This window comes from Carcharodon carcharias, chromosome 7, assembly GCF_017639515.1.
Source record: "Carcharodon carcharias isolate sCarCar2 chromosome 7, sCarCar2.pri, whole genome shotgun sequence".
NCBI classification, from domain to species: domain Eukaryota; kingdom Metazoa; phylum Chordata; class Chondrichthyes; order Lamniformes; family Lamnidae; genus Carcharodon; species Carcharodon carcharias.
Window position 1 is genome coordinate 125945819 of NC_054473.1, and position 19613 is coordinate 125965431.

General features: G+C 40.2%; 1 protein-coding gene across 8 annotated transcripts in view; it reads right to left on the minus strand.

Moving 5' to 3' along the window:
* psme3ip1 (proteasome activator subunit 3 interacting protein 1) overlaps nt 1-19613 on the minus strand; it is a 106543-nt gene that overhangs the window by 8833 nt on the left and 78097 nt on the right. For all 8 annotated transcript variants that reach the window (XM_041191240.1, XM_041191246.1, XM_041191245.1 and 5 more), the window contains 2 exons: nt 19063-19184; nt 13809-13942 (listed from right to left, as the gene is read on the minus strand). In XM_041191240.1, coding sequence (XP_041047174.1) covers nt 13809-13942; nt 19063-19184 — 256 coding nt within the window. The remainder of the gene's footprint in view (nt 1-13808; nt 13943-19062; nt 19185-19613) is intronic.

A 19613-nucleotide genomic window follows, 5' to 3' on the forward strand; every position in this document is an offset into this window, starting at 1 on the left:
TTCTGTAACCAGGTGTTGGCTGTGACTGGAAGGTAAGATCGTGTCTACTCTAGCCAAACAATGGTGGAGGTCAAACACTGTCAAACTTTACAAAAGCAATAAAATTTTTTTAAAAAACACTTTAATTGGCTAATTCCTAGGATATCCACTACAAACTACAATGATTATCATGGTAGCAATTAACTAACAAGCAGCAATAAAACATTTTGCACAGATGGACAACACTGGGAGAAAATAATCAATGGCACTGTTCTGATCAGGTGTTATAAGGAGAAGATGTGGTGGGGCAGTGTTGAGATAAGAGAGATCATATTTTAACCAAACTGGCTGCAGAACTGTGCAAATTTCTTAGTGATTCCTAAATGATCCCTTCTCTCTCTCTCCCTCCATACCCCCTGTACATTGGAATGATAACAATGTCTACTTGTATGTGGAGATTAAAATGAGGAAAAAGTATTCAGCAAAATCCTTAATGTTTATTAAACCTGCATAGGGAGGATCAATTAACCGTTTATCATTAGCAGATTTGCAGCATCTACTGTAAACTAGCTTCAGTTAAATTAAAACAATGGACAACTGGGTAAAGGCACAACAGACAGGCCAGAGTGTCCTGGAAGAAGTTTCCAGATGAGACAAAGATTGCTGATTTCAGACAGGATAACTGCTGGGTTCAGAAATTGGCCCCAGTGCATTAAGCTAGGCTGGTGGGGATGGCCGTTGGAGGCGGCCAGGGTGGGGGGGGGGGGGGGGGGGGGGGGGGGGGGAAATAAAATAACAGCTGGATGTGATAATCACCCAGCAAGTGATGCCAGAAAGAGCACATATGTGTATGTGAAACGAGGAAAAGATTGGGCTCAACAGTGATGCCCTCCATAGTTAAATAGCTCACCAACAGACATTGTTTAGGCTCATGCAAGAAAAATGGCCATGTTAAAATACTGGATGCAGGCGATGTCTATGGAATCAACCTTAATGTTTATGGGCAGAGGGAAGAAAGGGGGAAGAAATATCTATAGGGAAACAAGTTAGAACTAAACCAATATGATTGATAACAATTGCTTTTAAACTGATGCACTGTTTTCAGGAAGCATTGGAATCTCAAGCAGCAGCTTGGTCACTCACACCCACCTTTGTCAGAAGCATAGCTCATGTTGTGGAATGAGCATTTTTATAAAGGTATTTAAAGTAAGCATTTTTCACATTACTGCCTTGTTTGATTGTAGAGCAGCAAAGCGATCAAAAAGTTTGGTTAATAACCATGCCTATGACATAGTACTCGTATTGTTTCAATGATCTAGCCAGCAACACTGCCTAGACCCATCAACTGGTAAAGCCACAAGATTAGGCAACAGCACCTAAAAGGCAGTTGAAACGTTTAAATGTTTTCACTGACAATCTAAATTATCTTAAAGTTGCTCAAAATCTATTTAGAATAGAGTTCCTTTAGGCCTTTTTACCCTCTATTTACAATGGAACAGTTTTACTATGGAGGAAAATCAAATGACCTCAGAGCAAAAGCACTTAATAGTTGAAGAAAATCGATGTCTATATAGCAAACTATCACCAATTCTGCCCTGTTAAACCTAGCAATGCCATCTTAATTGTACAAAAGCCTCAATGCTTCTGGGTTCTGAGTTTCGTGAAAAATAACTCTCAAGTTCATAATTATTTCAAACTCATTCCCTGTGTGCCAGCCATAGTCTTGCTATTTCTCACCATAACAATGGCTATATATAGCTTTAGACACAGGGGAAAAAACAACTGGTGATTCTGATTGATTTTGAATCATCAGCAATATGAAATGCATGCAACCAAAAAATTATTTGACATTTTGTTTAGTTTTTCCATTTTGAGAAACATTTTCATCGACATTAAGGGCACCGTTTGATACACCATGGCCCTGTTCTGCAAGAAAAATCAGCCCTCTTTAGCCTCACATTTGACACTCCTTTTCATTTACTTCTTTCACAAACTGGTGGCATTCAGGGGGTTTCATTGCAGTTAGAGCATTTTTGTCACCTCTGCTATTCATTTCATGCCAGTCAAACAACTCGCCTTTCTCTTTTGTCAATCAACACCTGCTTAAAGGTCATCTCTTTCTCTGAAATTTGCAGATGGTACAAAGGGTCAAATCAATTGCACCTTCTTACCTTATGGACCCTTAATAATCGACAGGTAGCATTCAACTGGTTAAGTTTCAGACTGTTTTTGTTAACACAAAAGATTACTGTGTGTAAACAACTGTGCAGACTGGCAATAAAAAATAATCACATCTGCATATCAATTCTATTGCCCCTCCAGACTACCCTGTCACATAGTTAGTTGATAAGGTGACTTCACTTCTGTCTGTATCGGTCACTTTGCAGCTTCAGTGTTGAGGTTACAGCCTTCTGAAGAACAACATGGCCTCCCCCGCCCCGGCCCAGAATTTAACAATTGAGTTTTTTTCTCTGCTCATCTCAAGGTCTAGAACTAGAAACAAAACTAAGTGGTGAAGGACAGTCCTGGAAGTTCCATCCTTTTCTAACTTATTTTCCTCCCTCTTTTGGAATCCCCATCACAGCAGTGAGGCTAAGGGTCAGCAACACTGCTAAACTTTGATTATGTAATCCAATACCAAAATATGCAATGGTTCAGGCTGAATCCATTTCCAAATCTTTCACCTCTTTATTGGAAGTCCCTGGCCTCCACTCAGTGCTCCACTCCAGGAAGCAGCAGAAAGGCAGAGATTATGAAGTTGTCACATGGAGAACTGTAAATGCTAAGCACCTCTATCTTTTCCATGGTGCAACAAAGTGGTATGATGCATCATGTCAGTTGATTTTTTAAGATGGTAATCGATCATTCATGATCAAATCTCCTCACTTTCCATTTCAGGTGAGATACATTTTAATAATTTGACTCTTATTGTCCAAAATTCATCAACCCAGTACTGACTTTATAATATGCTACGCACTGAAAGCCTCTAAAGATTGCCTCACTATAAATGAAGCTAGCAGATTACCCCAGAGATGCTGAGCAGAGGCAAAGTGTTACTTCACTGCAACCTCATCTACCCTAACTCTTTTCATTCACCTATAAAAGCTGGCTCAAGGGCACCACTGGAAGAAGTCCTAAAAGCAAATCATCTACTGCTCTTTCCCATTAAGAATGATATGTGCTATGCAAATATCAAAATGAACAAATTGGAAAAGATGTCCAACACTGCAGCATTCCAAAGCGCAACAGCAACATCTTGTGGCATCAAATCAGGGTTATTTAATTCATGTAAACTGGACTGCATAATAGAGAAACTGGGTTCGAGTTTAATCCTCACCCAACTGCCCTCATCCCATGGATAAGTGTATGATAGTACAGTTGGTTATGGTGTTGGGCTAGCCACCCAGATGTTGAGAGTTCAAATCCACCCATGACATGTGACTTATAAGCTGGCACCAGAGGGGAAAAAAGTGACCATGAAACTGGATTGTCATAAAAAACCAACTGATTCACAAATATTCTTCAGCCTACACATTATCCCAGTCTCACACTAAGGGGTTATATCTTTATGCCCTTGGAAGCAGCCTAGTACGCTCATCAGTTATAAAATTAATAACTAGATGTCTCATCACTACCACCCCAAGGTAATTAGGGATGCCCATCTCCTGAGAACAAATTTTAAAATATGTAACAGAACTGACATGGTTCTCTTTTATTTACTTAGAACAGGACAAAGCAGTTTCTGAGCGGGACATAGCACTATTTCTGTTTTCACTGTTGCTTAACTACATACAATGACATTTTAAATTAGTTTCAGTCAAAAAGTAAACTTAATACAATGGAATGTAAGACTTTAAAAAATTAACTCAGCAGGGTATAGAATTTGGTGCTGTCCTGAAAGGTTCTAAATTACCATGAACTGACAAAAAAAAAAGATTGCTACAAAAAGCTTTAGCTTTTGAAGCTTTTGATGAGTCATCTCAAAGTCAATATAAATATCTATCAATCATACTTTAGCATTGAAGGTTTCTTAATCATGACGAATACAAAATGATTTGGCAAAAATACCACATGGTGAAGTGGTGAGTTAGACAGGTCAGGTAACACCCGGGTCTCTGCACAGCGGTATTTTCTATAATTGGCTTTGGCTTTTAAGCGCTAAATGGGTGCTAAAAACAAGAAACCAGGCAGACTTCCCAGTCCCACTCCTAATCTCTGATAACCAAAGATTTGTGCTGAAAGGTGCCTATGTAGAAACAGGATTAGGCCCTGTTGTGATGTAGTCAAAATGATTTGTCAAATCAATTTCTAGGCGGCACATGAAGAAAGGTCTCTTAGGGGGACTACTGATATCTGTGAAACCATACCCTCATTAGGAGTCTGTTCCTTCCAGAGAAGGAAATAATTGGGAGATAAGCAGCTCAGTTCAGTGCAGTCAGTGCTGTAGCAAATTTCTATGCAATAAAAACTGAACTTTGCAAAACTTCAGCATCACTGAATAGTGGAAACTCAAAAGCACAGAAGCAGGCATACAACCCATTGTACCTACGCCAGTCACTAATGGGACAATCCAAACGAATCCTACTGCCCTTCACTTTGCCCCACTTATCCATTGAATGTACATTTCCATTCCTTGTTTTCCCTCCTGAAATGAATTTAAATCTCTCCACACTAAATTGCATCTACCAGTTTTCTGTGTTGTCCTGAAACCTTTTATAGGATTTATTTTGTGCACTTTTGCATCATTTGGCAAATTTCAAAATTTTGATTGCCATGCTATAACATTCTCTGAATTACGCAACATCTACTAGATTAGGTTTCTTCACTGGAGAGAAGTTGAGTTTACCAAATACTGGGAATTGTAAATCTCTATCTTAGTTAATAGCTCCTCCAGCAAATAACCTGATCCTCAGTTTTCCCATTACATCTGACATTAGGTATCGCTCGTACTGCTTTGCTCTGACTGAATCTTTTCTTGAATAACAACATCCATAACAGTACAAAAACAGAATTACCTGGAAAAACTCAGCAAGTCTGGCAGCATCGGCGGAGAAGAAAAGAGTTGACGTTTCGAGTCCTCATGACCCTTCGACAGAACTTGAGTTCGAGTCCAAGAAATAGTTGAAATATAAGCTGGTTTAAGGTGTGTGGGGGGGCGGAGAGAGAGAGAGAGAGAGAAGTGGAGGGGGTTGTAGGGACAAACAATACATCTTTTGATGATCTGCTTCTATCACTGCTTGTTTCTCCCTACAACCACACCAACCCCCTCCACTTCTCTCTCTCTCTCCGCCCCCCCCACACACCTTAAACCAGCTTATATTTCAACGCTTTCTTGGACTCGAACTCAGGTTCTGTCGAAGGGTCATGAGGACTCGAAACGTCAACTCTTTTCTTCTCCGCCGATGCTGCCAGACTTGCTGAGTTTTTCCAGGTAATTCTGTTTTTGTTTTGGATTTCCAGCATCCGCAGTTTTTTTGTTTTTATCTTCATAACAGTACGTTCGTCGTACAGTTTGAGTATCCTTTATCCAAAACCCTCGGGGCCAAATGCATTTTAGATTTTCAATAATTTTGTTTTTTTGGATACCACATATAGGCCTAGGCTTACTTACATTACAATAGCCTAAGCTAGTATTGTCTAAAGTAGATAATATGGCTAGAAAAGTAAAATGTACCACTGAATAATAAAAGACGGGTGCAGTTGGCGCAGGTCGTGTCAGCTCGAGTCACAGACTTTCCACACTAAGGGTTGACGAGGTTCAAAAAAAGGTGCAATTTTTGGACGTGCTCGGTTTTCGGATTTACAGATAAAGGATACTCGACCTGTATTTACTCAAGTTTTGCCTTCCAAGCTTATTATCCTAGTTTTATCTCCCAGCAGAAATGTCAGAAAGGCCATGTTTAATAAATTAGTTTGTAGTTCAGTTATGTGCCATGATCAATTAGTCGAAATATATCAGTTAACCTAATATTCTGCTTAAATGCAGTCATGTGAGCCTTTATCTGTAGTTGGATCCTTACTTGACAAATGAAATATACCACATGGCCCTCGTCTTGTGTAAAAGTACCATGAAGTCAGGCATGGTTGAGCAGATCCGAATATGGAACCGTTATATTCCCTTGCCATTAACACATATCAGTTATACTCGAGTTAGAAGGCCCTATTGTGTGAAGTAAAACAGTTTTAGGTCTCACGCTACAGTTCTATGTCTTAAATTGTTTTAACCATCTAAATTAAAGTGCCTTAAAGATTAACAATCACTTTCTTTTCAAGTATGTAACAGACCTATGCATTAGTTTAGATCTGTAACTCTGGAATCAGGTTCTGTAATCAGTTTTTGTAGTTATGTAGTCCTTGTGACTTTTATTTCTTATGAACATGTATTAATTGAATATATCATTCTGTAATGTGCATCTTGCTACCTCAACTTTAACACACAAGTCATCTCTATGCACTGAATTTATATGTACTGTAGTAATTTTGTAATTGTTGTATTAGCTTAATATTGTGTACCTCTTGGACTCTTCAGTTAATTTTTAAGTAACTTGCTCCAGACATCAGCAATCACTAGGGAGTCACAGATAGGCATTTGAACTCTCCACAAGACGTATCAATTAGGCATTTTGGGATATGGAGGCCAAAGTATTAATCATTGAGAAGTGACATCATACATCCTCTTATCACAAATGAGCAGGCACACAAATTACCTTCTGGTGCCTTGTTATCTTAAAGGAAAGCTATAAACTTAATAAAATAACAAGGAAAAGCTGTAATGAGAAGGATACTCCCACATGTAACTGACACCTTAGGGAACCATCAGGAATTAATAGGAAGTGACATCAGTAAGGTGACCATCACCCTTAAGACACTGATCATACACCACCTAACCAATCAGACACAGATCATGCACCACTTAACCAATCAGGGACTGATTATGCATTGCCTGAGCCAGAGCTCCAGAATGCTACTGATCGTGCACAGAGGTAGTGGCTAGCAAGGGTCAATAAGGCATGTAGCATGAGGAAACAAGGAGAAAGATGATAGACTTCAATCAACAGAACAACAGACAGCGCCACAGTCAACCAGAAGTTGAGAACCAGTGTTCCAAAGTGAACTGCCTGTTTCCACTGCTTTTACTATTATTCCATTTTTGTACTTATTGCAATTAACTTAATAAATTATGTGAAACTTCTGACAACATATTTGTACCCAGTGTGTTCTGTAGCTAGTCTGAACTGCAGGTTCCTTTTAGATCATCTCTCCCAACTCAGTCTAACAAGTATAATTGACTTAAGTCTTACAATTAAAGTTAGAGTGAACTCCAGATCTTTTCAGAAACATTTTCATCTATAAACAATGACATTAAAATACTGAAATCACAAATTTCTAAGATAAACATACTTAATGTTAATAATTATTTCTGTGGATAAATTAGGTAATTTTAACAGTAACATTGGGCAAATGGCATGTAAAATGCTTTCACCAGCTTCAACACTGTAGCAGTTGGAAAGAAAACACTAATTTTATCAAATGTAATTTGATGCAGAATATTCAATTGAATTGGAAGTATAAATAAGTGAACAAATTATGAAAAATAGCACATATAAACCATACGAAACAGTTTTCTGATCAGATTACTAGTAGCATAAAGCTGTGGAAATTGCTCATTTACAATTTTGAACCTATTAAACATGCATCAACATAAAGCCCATAATAAATGTGAAGTTATCACCCATTTCCAGCATATAACAATAATTTTATCTCCTGAAACAATTGTACAGTAGTACCAGTTTAATTTAAATTGGAGAAACAGGAAAGATTGTGGAATCCATGCCATCACAATTATTTGTAGATCACATATTGGTTAGGAGAGTTCCACAATTCATGCAGTAGAGCAAACTCTATGGTCCATATTGAACTCAATGAGACCTGTCTTTCTCTAAAAGACGATGCTATGATTACATTCCTTCCAGCATTGTTCAAAAGTTGGCTTGATGGCTGATTTTCCAGGTCAGCATGGAGTCTTGCCTGCCAACTACAGGCATCCTGAAAACATGGACAGCACCCTTGAAATTCCCCAAAATTTGTGGCCTGGCAGAATGCTCTCTTCACCATCAGCTCAAACTCGGAAAGTGACCTGGAGTTTTGTATGTGCTTAAATAGGATGGAATTTATTGTGAGGTTCCCAAGTCTCAATTGCAAATAGGAGAAAACAGAGGAAACTGAATCAGCCTGACATCCCCCTATGGGCTGCCTATCACTTGCGACCTCCACTTGTATGGATATTCCATTATCCGTGAGAAGTTACCCTTAAATTACAGTTGAAGAAATTGTCACTGGTAATTATGTTAATTGCTGTACAAGGAAAACCAGTACACGCAGCCAAACTGATATGAATCAGCACACTAAATCAGCTACTCAAATATAATGGTTGAAGAAAATGACACACTGTACCCAGGACATAATAGCCTGTAGTCAATGAAATATCCACCCCCACTACTCTCCATTGCTACAGGTGGGAGGAAGATGCTGCAGCAGCCGATCCAAATGCATTGGAACCAAAGCCTCAAGTTTCAAAAGAAGATAATCAGCATAATGGATAATTGCAGCAGCTGTGTTCAATTGAGAGCTCCACCACTAAAATGAGTTAAGACTATTCATTTACTATATGGAAAAAAAGGCTACTGCATCCTCAACAGCGACAGTAATAATTAGAATGTCAGCTTCAAGACTTTCTTTTTAAAAGTAAGTTATTTTCTTATTTTTCTTTCCTTCCCCTGTTTGGAGTCTCACTACACCACCCACCATCTCTGTCGGTACAAGAGGTCTATATCAAGCATGGGATAGGAGGGAGAGATGGGAGCAAGTGGTGAAGTCTAAGCCAGACCTCTGCCCTACTCCCCAGGCATGGTCACTACTTTTTTCTTTCCATTCTCTTTAAAGATGATTTGTGTTTATAATACTTTTAATAGAATTGGATATTTATATAGCAATTATTATAATAAAATCAGAATTCATTGGACATTTACGTCATGTTACAATACTTAATAGCCTGGTTATATATAATCTATAATAGTTATTAATTGATTTATCTGAAATTATAATATTGGAATAATCCACTTATTTAAGGAAGGAGCATAGGAGAATCATTAGAAACTTCAACTTAACTTCTAACAAGAGAACATTGTGTTCATTAATGCAGTCAAAACAATACAAGTGTTACGAATGCAACACTTTGTAAGACAATTATGTTTTAAAATATTTGTTCTAACTTGAAGTAAAACAGAATGTCCAGAAAAGTAGGGGTGGCACTCATGCCGAAATCTGCTCAGAAACAGGCCCGCTTAATTCAGTTGCCATGGGAATAGAGGCCCAGGTTGAAACTCATAGAAACTCAAAGTGTCAGTTTTCACACCCAACACAAAACAAGGGCAGTTTGTCTTGCTGGACACAGACTCTCAGTTTCATTCAGACAGAGGCAACAGGGGAGGAAAACTGAAAACAGTGACTGCTGTGCCAAGCCAAGGGTGAGAATGTTTTTTGTATTAAACAAACAAAAGACTGGTAAGAATGGATTCCCTGTTTGAAGAGATGGAGCTTGTAGAGATATCAAGACCAATGGGTCGTCAGAGGATACCATGATGCTGTAAGTCAGGTAGGAAATTGAGTTAGTTTAAGTAAGTTATATTTGTATTTGGGTGTGTTAGGAATAAGGTATATCTTTAAATTTGAGTTTTAGCTTTAAAGTTTAAGTTTAAGTTGTTTTTCTGTATTTGTGTTAAGAAAAGGAGAAGTTGAATTTTAGTTTCACTTTAAAAGATGCCTGCATTTTAAGATTTTATGACTCTTGAAGGAGAGTTAACACAAACAAGGTAGAAAAAAACTGCTGTTGCCTAACAACAGGGGGCCCACACATTGGCAGAAAAGTAGCTTCAGTTCAGTTGGAAGCAGTTGCAGCAGAAACAGAGGGACAGATAGCAGGACCCAAACTACAGTTGGAGCCAGCTGCCGAGAGAGGCTGCACTGGAGAGGAAACTGCAGAAGCAGGTTCCAGAAACTAAAGGAGAAAGTCTCCAAATCCAGGGGAGTGGAACAGGGAAGATCCAAGGGGACAATCTAGTCAAAGGACAAGGACAGGAATCTCAAAAAGGTCCGGTTTTGTGTGAGTAAAAATAAGGAGCAGAGGGGAAGGCCCCAAGCTTCAGGCTTAAAGATAAGAAAGATGCAGGAAGCAGATTTAAAGCAAGAAGCCAAAAGGTCCAAGGAGACAGCTGAAGGTCTGTAATTCTTTACTATGGGCATGTGAAGCAATGGTATTCTGTTGGCACAGCTGAGTCAGTGACAGAGTGTGCATGGAAGGAAGCTTGAATGCACTTGGCGACCTAGGGGAGAGGAATGTTGGAAGGAGAGTTTGCAACCCTGACGGTGGACCCTTGTGGAAGGCGTCTGACAGAAAGCATTGTTTGGGAGAACATTCCAGAGCAAGTTCTTCAGGAGTGGAGATTGGAAACCCTTGTGTGAAAGACGGAGTTCAATGAGACCAGTTGGCTCACGGTATGACAAGCATCAGGGGGAGCTGAAGAGAGATTCATAGCACCTGTTTGGGGTGGCATCTGTCACTTGGTTTCAGAGTTTGGTGTATGTGACCATAAGCCGCCTATTGGTTTACATGGACTGTGTACTTACTGTGAACATTAGAGTATAAGATAGCTTTTGTAACTTGTATTATCCTTACAAATCTATATATATATATATATCTGTAAAGTTATGGTAGCGGGTGGAGAAGTATTGTAATATAGTTCATCCTTTCCGATTTTATAAATGTTTCATTCTTTTGTTAAAAGTTCATCAGCTGACTCCTGTGACTCTTCAGTAGCTACTCTCCATGTATCTAAACAAACAAAGTTAGGATCTATCAAACCGGGTTCCACCCTGGGATCAGACTTGTCCAGTGGTTACATCAGCTAGGATCATAACATTATACTCAAGAGATTGAGTGAAGGGGCTTAGAAAAGGACTCGGGAAGACTCGCCCTGATTTGGCATGAGAAAAAAACCTGTTGGATAGCCAGAAGGAATTTTGGACTTTAATAAGGCTACCGATCTGCTGAGAGTGTAGTGTAATGGTGTTGGCTTTCTGATGTGTTAATTAGTTAACTGAAAAAGTACCTGCTCTGTAGTTTATTGTATTCGTTGTCCACTAAGTAATGTCTGGTCACTATTGATTTTAGTTTTTTTGTTAAAGTAAAACTCTTAAAACGTTAAATCTTGTACTGTGATTCTTTCCATTGGTCAATGATTATAGTTCCAAGTCAAGATGGTGTGAGATGTGGACGGGAACTTGCATTGGTGTTGTTCCCAAGCGTTTGCTGCTCGTGCCCTTCTAGGTGGTAGAGGTCATGGATTTAGAAGGTGCTGTCAAAGAAATTTTTGACAATTGCTGCAGTGTATCTTGTAGATGGTACACACAGCAGCCACTGTGCACCAGCAGTGGAAGCAGTGAATGTTTGTGGTGGTGGATCGGGTGCCAATCAAGCATGTTGCTTTATCCTGGATGGTGTCGAGCTTCTTGGTTGTTTTGGAGCTGCGCTCATCCAGGCAAGGGGAGAGTATTTCATCACATTCCTGACTTGTGCCTTGTAGATGGTGGATAGGCTTTGGGGAGTCAGGAGGCGAGTTACTCATCGTACAATTCCGAGCCTCTGACCTGCTCTTGTAGCCACAATATTTATATGGCTGGTCCAGTTCAGTTTCTTGTCAATGGTAAGCCCCAGGAAGTTGTTAGTGGGGGATTCAGCAATGGTAGTGCCATTGAATGTCATGGGGAGATGGTTAGATTTTCTCTTGCTGGAGGTGGTCACCACCTGACACTTAAATGGCAAGTAATACTTGCGGCACACATCAGCCCAAGCCTGAAGGCTGTCCAGGTCTTGCTTCACGCTGACACAAATTGCTTCAATATCTGAGAAGTTTCGAACGGTATTCAATAGTGTGCAATCAATCATCAGCAAACATCCCCACTTCTGACCTTATGATGAAAGGAAGGTCATTGATGAAGCAGCTAAAGATGGTTGGGCTTAAGACACTATCTTGAAGAGCTCCTGCCGTAATGTCCTGGGGCTAACATGATTACTCTCCAATAACCACAATCATCTTCCTTATACAGAAGTCTCCAAGTGAGTTGCCACTGTTCATCTCCAGGTGCACCATTCACCCCCACATGCTACTTTATAATGTCTTGCTTTTTTCAAACATCGTGCTTCTGCTGAGAGCTTCCATTTTGCAAGGTGGGTCTGTGCCAATTTGAGAATGGGTGCTGGCATAATTCATCAGGTGAAAACTCTGGTAGACTCCCTGAAAGCTTCTTGTGGGCCCCTAAGGAAACAAACTTGAGCTGACCTCTGCTCTAAAGGACCTCATTCAGTGCTCTACTCATGTAAAGGCCTTTCATCAAAAATAGTCCAAATGATGGTGGATATTGCTGAATACTGTAGACTTTTTTGGAATGGTTTTAAAGTGTTGGTGAAAATTCAAGTTTTTGATTACTGTACTCGTTCTGATGATTGATCTATTTTGCTTTTTTTAAAAAATCATTCATGGGATGTGAGCCTTGTTGGCAAAGCCTACATTTATTGACCATCCCAAATTGCCCTCGAAAAGGTGGTGGTGAGCCATCTTCTTCAACTGCTGCATTTCATGTAGTGTAGGTACATCCACAGTTGAAAGATATTTGTCCCTTTAGTAACTTCCAAATATAATGTCTGCCAGTTTATTATTTGCTACCAGTTTCAGAAAGATCAGGAGTTATGGGGGTAATGTATATTATTCAAGTATACATATACCAATGAAAAATTGCAACTTTTCTGCAATCAATTTGAACTGTCCTCACTCAATGCCTGGCAAGAGTCACTAGATAGCATTCAGGAGCAGGCATCTGGTTTGATTTTACCCCATTTACCTGCCATTTCCAACCTCACACCTGCAAATCTGCTCAGGCCTCAATATGAATTGGCAATTTCAGTCAGAATGAAAACACTGAATAAAAACGACAGATCAACAATCTGGTATTCTTCAAATGATACAGACCTTCCTTTCTAGGAGCATAAGGCACGTTGATAGGTTCTGGGGTTCAACTGTGCACAGAATATGCAAATTAGATCCATACAGCATAGCAGAGAAGGGGAGTATATGAGATCACTAACTCCCACATTAGATGAAGCCTCAGGACTTGTAGCATTGCTCAGATCTTAAGCTAATCTGTTACTACTGATGTAACATTATCCCCCGCCGGCCTGAAAAATGGCACCTTTGTAAAGTATATCGGGAACAGACCAGGAAAATATCAAGTTTAATCCCTGTCTGTGTTGAGTTAGTTGGTGACCAGGCCACAGTAGAAGCAATTTAGTTCATCTCAGTATTCCTAGGGTAGACTGGACCATAAGACAATAAATAATCCATTTTGGCCAGGGTTCCTGAACTTTATCACAAAACAATGACCGACAAGTCACGGCTTGACTTTGATACTCCCAGTAGTCGAAGAGCTGGCAAAAGACATCATTATGGCACACACATTCATAATATTCATTTAGCCAATGTACTGAAAGGTGGAAACAACAAGGAATTAATAATCAGTAAAGAAGGAAGAAACTTGTTGAAACAAATAAAGTAAATCTTACCATGAAGCTTGATCCGTTCCATGATTAATCAGGATCACTATGAATATTAAGGCTTACTGCAAAATCATTGCTTTAAATTGTTTGTATTACTGTCATACTTTTAGATCTAGGCTCTGTCTCTCTCACTGATTCTGTTTCCTAAAAGGACACTAACCTTTTGCGTTTTACAGCTCCAGCTAACAGCTTTGCTTGAGAGAACTTGCTCTTGTTTTCTGCTGGCTTAGCAACCACTTTCTTCTCAGCTTCTTTTTTAGATTCGGTGTTTGCTGCAAGCTTTGTGCGGGCACTGTTAGTTCTCTGTTAAGGATCAACAAGGACTTCAGAGCCAATTCCAGATTACATTTCTGGGACTTTCCCAAGGTTCATGCTCAAGAAGTTTCAGAAGAATGAGCAAGGAGGAACAACTGGCTTTTCAGCCTTGAGGTGACCTAACACAGAAATGAATAAGATAGTACATTGTATAGAAATGGTAAATCTAAAACACTACTTCAAGCGAAACATAAAATAAGGCACTAGAACATAGGTTCAAACTAGTAAAAGGCAAATTTAGGACTGGTCTTCACACAAAAGTGGTTAATACATGGAGCAATAGTAATGTACTCTGGCAGCTGAAAATCCAAAATAAAAACAACAGAAGCTAGGTCAGGCAATATCTGTGGCCAAAGAAGCAGAGTTCAGAGTAATGCCCCTCCCCACCGAGGCAACTTGGAAGGTGGGAGTCCATGTGATCAGATGAGAGGTTGTGGAGTGCAGATCCCTCCACCTTCCCTCGTTCCTCCGATCAAGTCCGGGGCCAAAGACTTGTAGGAAGCCTTCCCACCCAGAGGCCAATTGAGGCCCTTAAGTGGCTATTTAAAGGTCTCATCCCACGCCACTGGTATTCAACCAGTGGCGGGCGGGGGGCTCACCACCCGAGGAGGCTCCCCAGCAAACCTTTTTGGGTTTGCTATCTGCATACTGGGGTAGGCGGGGGGGGGGTTGTTCCCTCATTCACGGTCACTTTGTACCCAATCAAGGGACCCAGCATCAAGTAGGGGCTGTCCAAGCAAGAAGCCACCCCTCTCGTCCTTGCTTCCAAGCCCTCTCCCCTCCTATGTATCCACAGAAATGATGGCAGCAGTCTGTGCTACCAAGGCAGCATTCAGACATTGGGTGGATGTTGCTTGTGCTGCAATGGAACATGAGACAGGGGCCATCAGATGCTGTATCATGGCTGAGTCCACCAGTGTGCTTAGGGAGTTGGCCACTACTTCCATGCCCCAAAGGGTGCGCTCCACATTATGTGAAAAGCCCTGCACCGAGTTGGTGCTGGGGTCCTCCATGCTCCTTGACATTGGGAAGCCTCCAGCTGGCCTGCAGTCAATGTTCCAAGCATTTTGTTGTGTACCAGTGTTCTTCTCTAGGCTGCCCCATCAAAGTCCTCATTTAAGTCCTCTGCAGGCAGACCTAGTGCACGATGTCTCCCTACCAACGAACAAGCACTTGTGCTATCCTTGCCCTGGCTGTAGCCCACTCACGCCTGGTATCTCACCACATGCAAATCTGACTTCTATGCTGTTCTCTTAAGATATGGGTAATATCAGTATCTGAATTGATGGCTGCGAGTGCAAGATCAAGTGACAGTGTGTCTTCATCATCATTGTCTTCTTGGTGTTCATCCACTGTTTGGACGGGTTGCAGTTCTTGCGTGTCTGAAAGGTAAAATGCACATGGGTAAGGTTGTGGTCACGTAAGAAAGGGGCTTTGGGGAGGCAGGGGCCGGGGGAGCCCAAGTAAAAGGTGCACGCTTACACCATTTGCAGCTTTTGAGTCAGATGGAATTGTACGATGAGAAGGAAGTGGAGTGTGAGGAGGGTTAGGTATGATGATTCCATGGTTTCAATTAATGTTCCCTCTAAGCTGCATGTGTGAATAGGCGCATAGCAATCTGAAAATTATTGCACAGGGGACAAAGAGACATACACAAAAAAAAACCTCTTTGATATGTCCCTTTAAGGCTAAGTAAAAATCATAAAGGGATCGCACAATGCAACAAACAAATTCCCTTTGTGCACAGCAAAGGGAACTAGAGGGAACATTTGTTTCAGCCCTGCCACATTCCAAAATTGGGCACCGCACCACTGTCTCCTCCATCAGGGTGAGGACATGCAAGACTGCCTGTACCCCTCTACTTAGCTGCTGCCGCCTCTGGGTTGTGTGCCATCTTCTCCAATGAGAGAGGAAGTGTATTTCAGTGCATTTCATGGAATCTGTTTGGCTGATGAGGTTATCATGGTTGAATAGCTGGCAGTACATGCAAGCTGTGAGATATGGGTGCGAGGATGTGGTGTAGCATATGAACATCAAGTATAAGTCCTGACTAGTAAAGACTGATGGCAGATGAGTGATGGGGGTGTGGCAAATTGAGCGGTGTCTGAAGCTAATGATGCAGTTGATAGGAAGTGTCATTTGAAAATGCATACTCTGACCTTGACAACTCGTTTGAAGTCAGGACTTATGCCTGTTTGAGGTCATCAAACTTCGTGCACCACTGTAGCCAGGTCCTTGGTGCTAGGCTCCTGGCACTGACTTTCACAGCTACCTGCTCACACTGCCTTTTAACCACAAGTCTGGACCACTGCAGATGTAGGGCATCTTTCTTCCTTTCCACCTCCCCCATCAAGGCCTCCAGTGGAGTATCCGAAAAACCTTGGAACCCATTCTCTCCTATGTAGTATCATTCTTCATGGTTTCCCAGGCCAGATTCACTCCCAGTTCCTGCTCCAGCCACAGCGTACATCCGCCTTTAAGAGGTGCAGGCTAGCTTTATGAAGTGCTAGGCAGATTTGACTGGTCCCCTGCTGATGCGTGCAGCCAATGAACAGCACAGTTAGAACTGACTGCATGCAACAATCATTCTAATGATCAGGCAGCACAAAGTTGGCATATTGCCTGTATTTCAATCAATGTACATGGGTTAATCCCTGTGCCCATTTTCAGTGGCTATTCAATTTAGCCCCGAGGATCTTTTCACTGGTTACCTATATGATTCAAGGGTCAGCAATTATCAGCTGTGAACCAGAAGTTTTCAACATTGTTATTTTTAGTCTTTTACAGGAAAACTCATACTAGATGTAATTCACTGCATCCAAAGGCTAAGTAAATGCTAAGCAGTAATGGAAAATCAGCTGTGCTCAACCCTGCTGAGAACACCCAAAAAGAAATCACCAGAGGCACAGTTCACCGACACAGCTTATGACAGGATGCTGCTCTGGCCATTGCTAAATGAATTAAACTTCACTCAGTATGACAGGACAAGTTCGGAACTACAAAATTGAATTATATTTTACACATTAAGCTTTCATGCCTATTTTTATATCTGATGCATGAATACTAATGTGCCACACACATGAACATAGCATAGGCAAAGTCTATAAGCACCGCATTTAAACAACAGGTTTTAAGGGCATAAGAAATTCAAAGAGCTTACAAAAGGATGTGCAGTGTGTGTTTGAGGGTTGGGTTGGGTTGGTTACCAAGCTTTTGCATCAGGTTATTTTACAAATCTGTAGCTTAACCTGTGCTGGATGATACAATTTAAAATGAAACACAAAAACGGTTATTCAGAACACACCACGAACCTTACAACAAGAACCGAAGTAAATCTTCATCTATGTCAACAACATCAAAGATTAAGATTATGTGCTCTTGGTCCTCTGTTCTGAGTCTGTGCAATTAAGTTAAGTAATACATTCTGTTCATCATCCTATAAGTTACTAAATTCTTCCAAAATCCATACAATAAATATGCAGTTAGAATAAAGCAATACAAGATTGGGGATGTAATAAGATATCATGGCCCAAGATACCTTGGGCCCAAATAAGATGGTTTAATATTATTTTATCTAAAATAGCAGGTCCTCAATAGACAGGCTTAACAGCCACAGGTAGCTCAAGTATAGCAAATTTACAATATTGGGTTTTTTTAAAAAATTTGAAGAATGCATGCTTTACTGTAAAAATAATTCCTGTTTATTTCCTCAGGGAAGTTTTCGAAAAACTATTCAAACCATTTTTCATCACCCATAAGTTTGTTTAAACCAGGAGCAACCAAATGTCCACTTCCCATGCAAGTGAATCTAATCTTTTACTAAGTCTTCCTGTACAATGTATTATGCTTTGAAGTGTTAGAGATCCTTCAACCAATCAGATCATAGAACCAGGGAACTGTGGTCCTTCAACCACCCAAAAGTTCACCCCACTCAGAAAGGAACACATTTCATTCCTGATATAATAGCCTGTGAGTAACAAGCCACTCCCTCAAGTCCAAGGGCACAGCACACCTGCATTAACAGCCATGACTGGCTCCCTCCCGTACCCTATGGATTTTAAGTTTCCGGACCACTGCTATCCAAGAAGTCTTGCCAGAGAACACTGCGGGCACCAAGAAACAAGAGGGAAAAAAAAACACAGAAACAAATGAATGAACAGTAAGAAAGTGAGTGCAGATGAAAATTGAAAAAGAATGAAGGAAATGTGAGGGAGGAAAAAGTGAAGATCAGAGTGAAGAGCAGAGAAAATAAATTGAGTAAAGGGGAGATGGGAAACAGAATGTCAGAGAGAGCATATGAGAACAGGAGCATACACAAGAGAATTAGAGAAGGCATGTGCAAGAAGACTAATGCAAAGAAAGAAAATATTCCAGAGGGAAGGGAGAGACTCTTCTGAGCGAGTGTCGAAAATGGATAATTTCTGCAGCAAAGATTTGAAAGCTCTGAGTGGTTTAATGGCTTCCAAAACAGGTGAGAGAGAAAAAGAGAGCAAGACAGATCAAATAAAGGATATGCAAATGTATGTAGTGAGAAAGTGCACAAGGGTCATAATGAAAAAATGATGAAAATAAATCATAGAGTGAAGATGGAGGTAAGAAACCTACATGAAGGGGTAAGTGTATAGACAGAGGTGACAATGAAAGAATGTATGAAAGAGAGTGAATGTAAGCAAAAGAAAATTGAAGTGGGAGACAAAGAGAATGAGTGCAGAAAGGGTGTTTTGAATTTCTGCCCATGAACTATACCAAATAAGCTTATCTAGTAACCAGTTAGTTTTCTATATTTTCTGGTTTCGTGAGAACTTGCCAAATTCACTGTTTGGCCTAAGAAAATAATTGAACTCAGCTGGGCAGTGAAGCTAACAACAAAAATGTCAGTGACGAAGCAAACCTTGGAACTCTAACAATTCTCCTTCATAGAAAAATGTAAACGAAAGGGAGTAAGAATCAAGAAGCCAGAAGGAAAAATTGAAAGCAAAAATCATACATAATTAAAGTGGGTCTGCAACAGAAAGGGCTTTAAGCTTTAGGATGAAATCAGACCCTCACTGCCTATGGCCTTGCAATCAGGATTCAGTTGATGCTCAACAAAAGGATATTCTGTATTCTTTCAGTTCTTTAGCATCTTCATCCCTGCGTTGCTTCTCTAAGAGCACCTGTTGCTTGGAAACTTCATCAAGGTAGTTTGTTTCATCCTCGTCTAGGCCTCTTACCATATTTTCTGAATGAAAAGATATAAACAGAGCACTTGTGTAAAATGCGTTCATTTAACATACTTAAGTAAATACATTGTGTTCATCATCCTATAAGTAACTGAATTCTTCAAAATCAATACAATAAATATGCAGTTAGGAAAAAACAATACAAGATTGGGAATACAATTGACAGTATCACCAAGATACCCAGGGCAGTGATAAGATTTTGAAAATGTTTAATAATATTTTATCTAAAACAGCAGGTCTCAGCCACAGGCACCTCAAGTGAATGCTAAACCAAATTCATGATATTGGGGTCTTTTTTTTATTTAAAAAATGTATGCTTTAATGTAAAAATAATTCCTGTTTTTTTCTTCAGGGAAGCTTATTAAAAACTATTCAAGCCATTTTTCATCACTCCTTGTAAGCCCATTTAAAGCAGGAGCAACCAACTG